This window comes from Marmota monax, unplaced genomic scaffold, assembly GCF_021218885.2.
Source record: "Marmota monax isolate L192 unplaced genomic scaffold, Marmota_monax_Labrador192_F-V1.1 WCK01_AAM20220418_F8-fsc00106, whole genome shotgun sequence".
NCBI lineage: Eukaryota > Metazoa > Chordata > Mammalia > Rodentia > Sciuridae > Marmota > Marmota monax.
Window position 1 is genome coordinate 7,266,777 of NW_026695218.1, and position 9,703 is coordinate 7,276,479.

General features: G+C 45.4%; 1 protein-coding gene across 1 annotated transcript; it reads right to left on the reverse strand.

Annotated features, from left to right (window-relative positions):
* Window positions 1–843: 843 nt before the first annotated feature.
* Window positions 844–8,954, reverse strand: Noto (notochord homeobox). The gene is made up of 3 exons (XM_046432231.1): window positions 8,651–8,954; window positions 3,989–4,203; window positions 844–1,401 (listed from the first exon to the last, which is right to left on the reverse strand). Exons 1-3 carry the CDS (start codon window positions 8,952–8,954, stop codon window positions 1,243–1,245), a joined length of 678 nt encoding a protein of 225 aa, XP_046288187.1. The 3' UTR covers window positions 844–1,242.
* Window positions 8,955–9,703: the final 749 nt, after the last annotated feature.

Below are 9,703 nucleotides of genomic sequence, written 5' to 3' on the forward strand. Positions count from 1 at the left end.
CTCCTTGGACCAAAACCCAAATTAATGGTATTTTAAACCATGGAACCATATCCTTGCCTATAATTGGGGTCAATGAGCCATTGATTAATAGAATTGACTTTGGGTTCAGCATAAGGATTTTCCTGAAGACAGGGATAGAGAAGGATTCTTGAAGCTAGATCCAGGCTCCTCTCAAGTCTGCCACTTTGTGTCCAGGAGTCCACTGCTTTAGGTACAGATTGTTTTCCAAGGCCGCCCCAGCTCCCTTCCTTTCTTCCCTTCATTCAGAAAACTGAGAGCAGCTAGAGCCTGGCTTCTCACCACCAGGTGGCAGTGCCGGCCTCCTTCCACACTCTCCCTCAATCCCAGGACTGGCTCTAGAACTAATGATCTGTGCTACAGAAATCAGCTCTGAAGATGCTGGTGGCTGTCTTCAAGGGAATAAACTCTCAGCTAGCTTCCTAGAGGAAAACAGAGCAGATTCCTGGGAAGGAAAGGGAGCCATGAGTCAGCAGCATGAAGGGGAAACACAAACTATCCTATGAAAACAGGCAAGTTTATGATAAAGTGGAGTCAAATTTCTGTATTCCACATAAAGATGGTGGGGGGATGGATGAAGCAGGGAGTTGGCAGTGAGGGTAGCATGTTGCTCCAAGAGAGGCAGCCGAGAGATGGTAATTGTTCAGACAAAATAGGAAAACTTTGGGAAACTGAGAAATAAGCCAAGTAGTCTACCTTTTGATCCTCCTTGCTCTTAATTCTACCATCTCTGGTGGAGAAATCCAGAACTGATTCAGTGAGGTCCCCTTTCTAAAGTCAGGCCAGAAAAAAACTGATTAATCCCTGGGCATCCTGGGCTGCTGCAGCTATCACTCTCCCCCTCCCCTGCCACTTACACCCTATCCCCACTGGGAGAGCCTATAAGCCTTAACAATTACCACACACTTTCCACTGGTCCTGGCACATTGTAAGTGCTTTACAGACATCACCTCACCCCTTTATAATCACTTATACAGATCAAGAATAAAGGCTCAGGAGTTTAGTAATTGGCCAAGTTTATAGCTTATGGCCAAAGTGTGTGCCTCTGACCACTACATTATTATGGCTCTCAGGGGTTGTTATAGAAAAGGGGACTCCTGCATGACAGTTCAAATTCCTCTGTTGCTCCCTGGCCCTGAGGAGGCTCTTCATTGAGATGTGGGCAGGAAGGTCCATTGATTTCCCCTAGAACTAGACCAAATAGCACAGGTAGGGTGTCTGTCCTCAGCTGTCCACTCCTGACTCCACATCTTCACTCTGGATGCTGCTGTCAGAACTGCTGGAGGGCTCGTCCAGGGAGGTGGCCATAGCAGACATGGCTGGCAGTTTCAGCTTTTGCTGCTTCTGATACTTGACCCTGCGGTTCTGGAACCAGATCCTCACCTATCATTGGGATCAATGAGCTGACATCAGAATGTGACCAGCAGGTCCCTTTCCTCCCCCAGTCCCAGAGTACCCAACCCTTGGTGTCTGGCCAAAATTTGTTCCTCCTGCTAAGGGAAGCATCTCCTCCAAAATGCCCTTTACTATAATCCCACTTACAATTCATCCACCTAAACCAGCTCCTAGACACCATCCTAGGTAGTGGTGATATAGTGGTGAGCAATAGAGGCATGGTCCCTGCCCTTTTGGAGCGCACAGTAATAAATGTAACAAACCAAAATATATAAATGCAAATGGGGGTAGAAACAGGGGTTTGGGTTGGGGAAGTTTTCCTGAGGACCCAACACTAAGGGTTAGAGAATGAGTGGTCAACCTGGTGGGGATAGAGAGGAATAGGCCAGACTGTAGGAAGGATCTGAGTTGGCACCAAACTTGAGTGTTTGAGAACCAGAAAGAAGGAGAATGTGGCTGTTAATAAGAGGGGAAAGAAAAGGGAGAGGAAGTGGGAGAAGTTGGCGGGGGCCATAAAAACCAGGACCTAGGTGGGCCATGGGGAAGGAGTGTCACCTTTGAGGCTTTTAATTGGGACATAACATAGTTCTGTTTACAGTCTTGAGTGAATTGCACATGGTTGAGCTGCTGTGTGAAGAACAGATGGAGGCAGAAGCAGGGAGACAGTTTGGAAGCTAGTGCTTCGATCTGATGAGAACCGGGATATAAACTAGGGACAATGAAGCAATTCCATCTGCATTTTGGAGGTAGAGGTGACAAGGTTTGCTGATGGTTGGAAATGGAGAAGGAGGAATCTAGAATGAATTAGTGTTTTGAGCAACTGGATGAATGGTGAGACCTGGATGAATGGGAAATGGAATAGATTTGAAGGGGGAATCAGAAATTGAGGTTCAGTGTTGTGAAGTTTGAATTGCCTACCCTTAAAACACCTAAGTGGAGGGATGGGAGGGAAAGGGACGGGGCAGGGGGTTAGCAATGATGGTGGAATGTGATGGACATCATTATCCAAAGTACATGTATGAAGACATGAATTGGTGTGAACATACTTTATATACAAACAGAGATATGAAAAATTGTGTTCTATATGTGTAATAAGAATTGTGATGCACTCCACTGTCATGTATCTAAAAAATAAAAGCAATTTAAAAAAAAACACCTAAGTGGGAATGTTAACAAGGTGTAATACTAGTCAGAAGAGAAGACTGGGCAGAGGATAGAAATTTTGAGAGTCATTTGCTTATAAATAGTATTTAAAACTGGGAATAATTGCCGGGCATGGCAAATATTATATTATCACCTATAATACCAGCAGCTGAGGAGGCCAAGACAGGAAGATTGCGAGTACAAGGCTAGCCTCAGCAAAAAGCAAGGTACTGAGCAACTCAGCAAGGCACTGTCTCGAAAGAAAATACAAAATAGGGCTGGGGATGTGGCTCAGCGGTTGAGTGGCCCTGAGTTCAATCCCTGATACCCAAACAAACAAACAAAAAAAAAACCTATGGGAATAGATGAGAATAGAGCCCAGCTACCAGCAGGGCTCTCTTTTTCCCCACAGCTGAGAGAGATTTTTGAGGTCCCAAAGGGAAGAGCAGCCTGAAAAGGAGATAGAAATGGCCAGAGAGCAGGAAGAAGAATCAAGTGTGTGGTGTCTGGAAGTTAAGAGAAGAATGTGTTAGCTGGATACCATGATGCACGCCTATAATCCCAGTAGCTCTGGAGGCTGAGGCAGGAGGATTGAGAGTTCAAAGCCAGCCTCAGCAACTTAGGCCCTAAGCAAGTCAGTGAGACCCTGTCTCTAAATATAAAATAGGGCTGGGGATGTGGCTCAGTGGTTAAGCAACCCTGAATTCAAACCCTGGTGAGAGAGAGAGAGAATATGAATGTGTTTCAGTAAAGGAAGGAGTGGCCACTGTACTGAGAGCTGCTGAGTGGTGGCTTTGGCAACATGAAGGTCATTGAGAACTTGCTGAGAAGTTTTAATGGAATGGGAAGGAAAGTATTCATACTGGAATGAGTCAGAGCAAATGGGAAGTGAGGACATGGAGACAGTGAATGTAGCAAGTTCATGAGAAGTTTGCTTGTGAAAGGAGCAGAGAAATGACACAATAGCTGGGGGGAAATATGGGAGTCAAGGTAATCTTTTTTATTATTTTTTAATATTTAGTCTCTTGAAAATGCCTACTAGGGGCTGGGGATATGGCTCAAGTAGTAGCACGCTCACCTGGCATGAGTGAGGCACTGGGTTCAATCCTCAGCATCACATAAAAATAAAAATAAAGATATTGTATCCACCTAAAGCTAAAAAATAAATATTAAAAAAAGAAGATGCCTACTTAATTTTTCTGATAGTACTTTAGCATAGAACACTTTATCAAAGTTTTAGATTAACTTTGTATGTTATTCCCACAACTATTTTTCTCATTACATAGGGAGTGTGTAAAAAACTAGGGCCTGTCTCCCAACAGCTTGGCCCAAAGATGGTCCATGTCTTCCTCCCACTCCCGACTTAGGGTCTTCCAGAGTTGGTATCTGACCCCAGATGCAACCCAGGCCCCATAGGACTCCCTGCTCCCACCTGATTCTCTGTAAGGTGGAGCCGGGCTGCCAGCTGGGCTCTCTTCTTCCCCACCAGATTGTGCTGTTTTGCAAACACTTTCTCCAACTCTTCCAGCTGCTCCAAGTTAAACATAGTTCGAACCCTCTTTTGATGTCTCTCAGTGTCCTGAAGGTCCTCGCTAGGGGTCCAGTGCGGGGAGCCCCAGAGGCCTGGGCAGTGAGCCAGTTCCAAGCCTAAAGAGCAACCATCAGCAGAGGAGAGTCAGCCAGCAGCTACCTGCCAACCCATCTTGGAGGGGAGAGAACAAACATGTGGTTCACTTCCTGCCTCCCCCTTGGCCAGGTAACAGGGCAAGAAGACGGAGTGGGAAGAAATTATGTGGAAACAACCCAAAACAGATAAAAAAGAAAGAACAGTGAAATGTGACTCCTTTTTCTTCTTCCTCTCAGCCAAGTGGCTTAACTTCTGGCCCCTAATAGGAGTTGCCAAACTCCTTCCTCCTCATCTTGCTTTCTTTCCTTGACTGCTTGGAAAACTCCAAGGGATGGGCAGAGATGGGATCTCCAAAATATCACCCTTTTCATTCATTCAACAAATACCTTTTGAATAGCTGCTATATGTTAAACACAGGAAATGCTGTAGTCATGGAACTCACATCTTAGAAGTGGGTAAGCAGTAAATAAGTAAAACATTTAATATGTCAGATAGCAGTAAGTGCTAAGGAGTGGGTAAGTGGAGAAGCAGGGACAGGGTGTATATGCATGGGAGAGGGTAGTTTACATCTTTAACATTTGAACAGGTCCACTATGTATAGCTTTTGCACATAGGTACCCAGCTGAGAGGGTAAGTGGGTGTGAAAATCTGCCCACTCTCTGCAGGCCAACTCTTGCCCCTAACAAGGGGCTATGTCTACCTGGAGGAAGTGATGCCCTTTTCTAAGGGACACAAAAGTTTAATTCAGCTCACCAACTTGTGGTCCAGTGGAGGTACATCTACCAGGGAGCAGTACCTGACTCCGTGTGAGAGGATGAAGGAGTGAGCTGTTGACTTATCCCAGAGGAGAATATTCTGGGCAGAGAAATGCCAAATGTAGTGCTAAGGCCACTCAGCTTCCACTAGTCTTGGAGAGGCCTCATGGCTAACAGACAGACTGCTCCAGTGTAGGGATTGGGGCTGGTATCTCAGCTGCCCAGGATTCCAACCACTGGGCTTACCCAATTTACCATGTGCCTGCATGAGGTGAGACCAGGCAAAGCCCAACAGGTATGCAGCCTGGTGTATCTAGTCTCTCCTGCCTTGTTTCAAAATCTGAAGTAGTAGAACCCTTCAAGAGGAAATTAGGCTGCATGTGATCCTTAAGAGTTTTACTTGGAATCTTAGCTCTGCCATTAGTTACCAGCTATAGGGCCTCAGGCAAGTCAATATACCTCTGTGGGCTTGATTTCCTCATATATAAAATGGTGATAATAATCCATACTTACAGATGTCACAAGGTGCTTAGTGCTATGTCAGGTACAGAGCAAAAGGAAAGTCAATGATGATTTTAAAAACCTATAACAACACAATAGACAATGCAGTGGGGGAAGGGGTGGATTATTTCCAGATATGGGAAGAAATAAGCCAGTACCATATCTCATAGCTTGCACCAAGGAAATTTCCAAATGAAACAAATATTTAAATGTAAAAAAGTATACCCCTGCCAGGTATAGTGACTTAGAAGGCTGAAACAGGAGGATCCCAAGCTAGGAGTCAGCCTGGGAAAGTTAGCAAGACCCTGTCTCAAATTAATTAAATATATATATATATATATATATATATATATATATATATATATTTTTTTTTTTTTTTTTTAAAGGGCTGGGAATATAGCTCAGGGGTAAAGTGATAGTGGGGCATGGTGGCACATGCCTGCAATCCCAGCTATTTCCTGCCTCTAGCTGAAGCAGGAAGACCACAAATTCAAGTCCATCCTGGGCACCTTACTGAGATTCTGTCTCAAAATAAAATAAAAAAGGACTGACGGCAGAGCACCCCTGGATTTAATCTCCAATATTGCAGTCAGACATGGTGGCACACAGCTATGATCCCAGTGACTCAGGAAGCTAGTCTCAGCGATTTAGCAAGGTCCTAAGCAAATTAGTGAGACTCTGTCCCAAAAAATAAAAAGGTCTGGGAATATGGCTCAGTGGTTAAGTGCCTTTGGGTTAAATCCCCAGTAAAAAACAAAGCAAAACAAAATCAGTATTGCAAAAAAAAAAAAGTGAAAAAATTAATACATTCAAACACATAAAAATGAAAATTTTTTATGTGACAAAAACAAAAACCATAATCAAAGTGAAAAGACAATAATCTGAGAGAATATTTACATCTTATTACAAAGGGCTAATTTTCCTAATATAAAAGGAACTAGCTGGGCATGGTGGTGCACATCTGTAATCCCAGCAACTTTGGAGGCTGAGGCGGGACAATAGGAAGATTGAGGCCAGCCTCAGAAACTTAGACCCAAAATAAATAAAATAATAATAATAAAGGTCTGAAGATGTTACTTGGTCATAGAGCACCCCTGGGTTCAATCCTCACTACCGGGAGCCAGGGCAGCTCCAAATAGATTGTTATAAATGTCCAGTTAGAAAAACGGGCTAAGTACACAGAAAAGGAAATAAAGATGGCTATTAGACATTAAAAAAAAAAAAAAAAAAGAGCTTAATCTAAAAGCAACCCAGTAGTTTGATGTCCTAAAACAAAAGCTGCTAAAAGTCATGGGGAGACCAACTGAGGAGTACAACTAAGTGATTGGTTGGAACAAATTCATCCAGGGAGTTTTATCTTTTCAAGTATCATATTCACTCTGGGAAACCTTGTTTTCCCATGTTTTAGAGCATGCTTGGTTTTGTTTAAAACTGGTTAAAATAAGTGTTATTTCCAGGTGAAAAAAATGACTTTTTTGGTTTGATTTGAGGGTAAAAAGGGGAGCAAAAACTTTGCTCTTTTAATTTGATAATTATGTTTAACCGATGATGAAGTATTTGATTATTACAATAAGTAATTAGCAATAAGTGGTTAAGTGCCTTTGGGTTCAATACCCAGTAAAAAATCAAATTAATTCTAAACATCAGTACAATACTCTTAGTTATGGTAAAGTTGTCTTAAGATGAATGGCTCATATTTTGGTGCAGTGTTTGGTGTTAAAAACAAAATGTTGCAACAATAAACAAACTGAGAAAAAATGCTCAATCCCACTTATATTTGAGAAATGCACACCGAATCATTTTTTTCCTTCTATTGCATTGGCTCTATTTCAAAAGTTGAATAACACCCTGCATTGGTGAGGTTGTGGAGAAAAGGGGCACTCTTATACTTAGCTGGTGGGAGTGAAAAGGGGATACAAGATCTGTGGAGGACAATCTGACAAAACTACAAAAAGCATCTACCCTTTAAGCCAATGATTCCAGCTATTCTTGAATATCTTATGTGCAGATTATCCATCACAGCACTATGTATAATAGCAAATGAAAAATCAATTGGGCTAGATCAGTTATCTTACATTCTTACAGTGAACTACTCTGTGGTTGTAAAAGAAGCTCTTTATGGACAGGAAATGCCTCTCCAAGATATATGATCAAGTTAAAAGAATAAGTGCAGAGCAGTGTGTATGGTATGCATAGGGAAAAGGGGGAAAGAATAGTTGTATGCACTAAGATATTTTAATATGCACAACTACACCCAGAATTAAGTGGTTAGGGGACAAGAAGGGAAAGAGGAAACTTTCTCCATAGATCTTGATATACATTTTGAAGTTTGGATGTGTGAATATAATATCCATGGGAAAACCAACTTGAAAATTAGACAATTGGAACATAAATTAGCAAACTGCAATTCATCCCTCAGGTGTGTGGAGAGCTAGTGAAAGGGACTTGGAGGGATGGACAAGCTCTCAAAGAGTGTGAATCTGGATCGGCTTGGGAGTCCAGGTGTTAATGCGCTGATGAAAGGGGTTGAGGACATGCAAGGCGAGGGGGTCCCAGGAGTAGGAACCAGGTAAGACTGTGTTATGATGATCTTGTTATGGGTTAATGAGGCTTGACTACTTTGCTCCTGTTTTCTTCATGGGGACATGGGGAAGCATGAAGCAGGTGTCCCAAGCGGCAAAAGGTTAATGCTACAGGAGAAGTGTTACCTCAACAGTTAAATTCCCACTGGCATTATGTGCCTGTGCAGCAGATCTGCTCAGGTACTATTTTAAGACCGCTGTAAGCAGGCAGGCTCAGAGAGGTTAAGCGTGGAGTCCAGGTTCCTATAGATGTGAGCAGCAAGGGACAGGGGTAGAATCTCGGCCTTTGCCAGCTAACAGGTCCCGCATCACGCATCACGCATGCATCCCCTTCTCAAAGACCAGAGCTGTGGATTTGGGACCATGCAGCTTTAGGGAAGTGTCTGTGCCAAAGCGGGTGTGGGGCAGAGTCCGGAAGGAGGAGACTGGGAGGAGGGTTGGGTCTCCTTGCATCCCCAGCACTGGGTTACCGACCCAGTCTGTCGAACACCAGCACCTCCCGCTCCCACCTCAGCGACCCGCGGGGAAACCTCGCGTCTCAAACTCAGGTACTTGTCTATTCCAGTGTGAGGCCTCCACTCTCCATCCCCTGACCAATTACCCCGCACGGGCGCTCTGTCCCGCCGTACCTGTGACGCCGAGGCCCTGGAAGCCGCAGAAGTGAGCCATGCGCAGCCTAGGCACAGCCGGCTGTGGGCACAGCGGGTAGACACCCACTCTCAGGTAGGCGGGCAGCCAAGTTGCTGGGCACGCCCAGGGCAGAACTGGGGCAGGAGACTGAGAGGGAGCGGTCCAGAGGCCCAGGGCCGCACAGGAAGAGACTGGCGGAGGGGAGGTCACCGGCGCGCGGGAGTCGGGCTTAGCCAGGATGGCTTCTACAGAGAAAGAGGACTCTAGGCGACCGGTGGACTGGGGCGTGCCTGGGCCCGCCATGCAGCCAGAGAGCGCGGGTGACGCGGGAACCGGAGAGCTGCTGTCACGCAGGGGCTGGACCTGAGTGCCCAGGCCAGTCGGCAGCGGGCGGCCTAGCTGCCCCGGGCTGGGCAGGGCTTGACCCTAATCGGGATGGGAGCGGAAGGGTAGCAGGGGCCTCTGGGGCTGTGTGGGAGCGCGAAAGGCGAGTAAGAAGACCCTACACGAGGGGACGAGCAAGACTTGCCCTGGAACTAGAGCCTCAGCTGCTGGCGAGAGCTCTTAAACTTCGCGGGGCGGGACAGGGCGGGGCGGGGCCCCCAACCTCCAACCCTCGCGGCACGGGCGGGGTCTTCTAAATCCGTCGCTGCACCCTACTCCGGGGGAAGCAAGGTGGGCACAGCGCTAAGGATTCTGCTCTCTCCCTCCCATCGCATTTGAAAGCGCCCAGCCGCCGGCAGGGTTGCGCACGTCTATAATCCCAGAGGCTCGGGAAGCAGAAGCAGGATGATTGCAGGTTCCAGGTCAACCTGGGCAATTTAGCAAAAATCTGTCTCAAAATAAAAATAAATAAATAGATCTGGGGATGTGGCTCGGAGGTAGAGCGCCCCTGGGTGCAATCCCCTCTGCCAAAAATAAAAATAATAATAATAAAAACTAAAAGTGCCCACTCCTGTGCTGTTGGGGGAAAGACCTTGAGCTCACTATTATTATTTGTTTATTTATTTACTTATTTATTTATTTATTGGTACTGGGGTTGAACCCAAGGG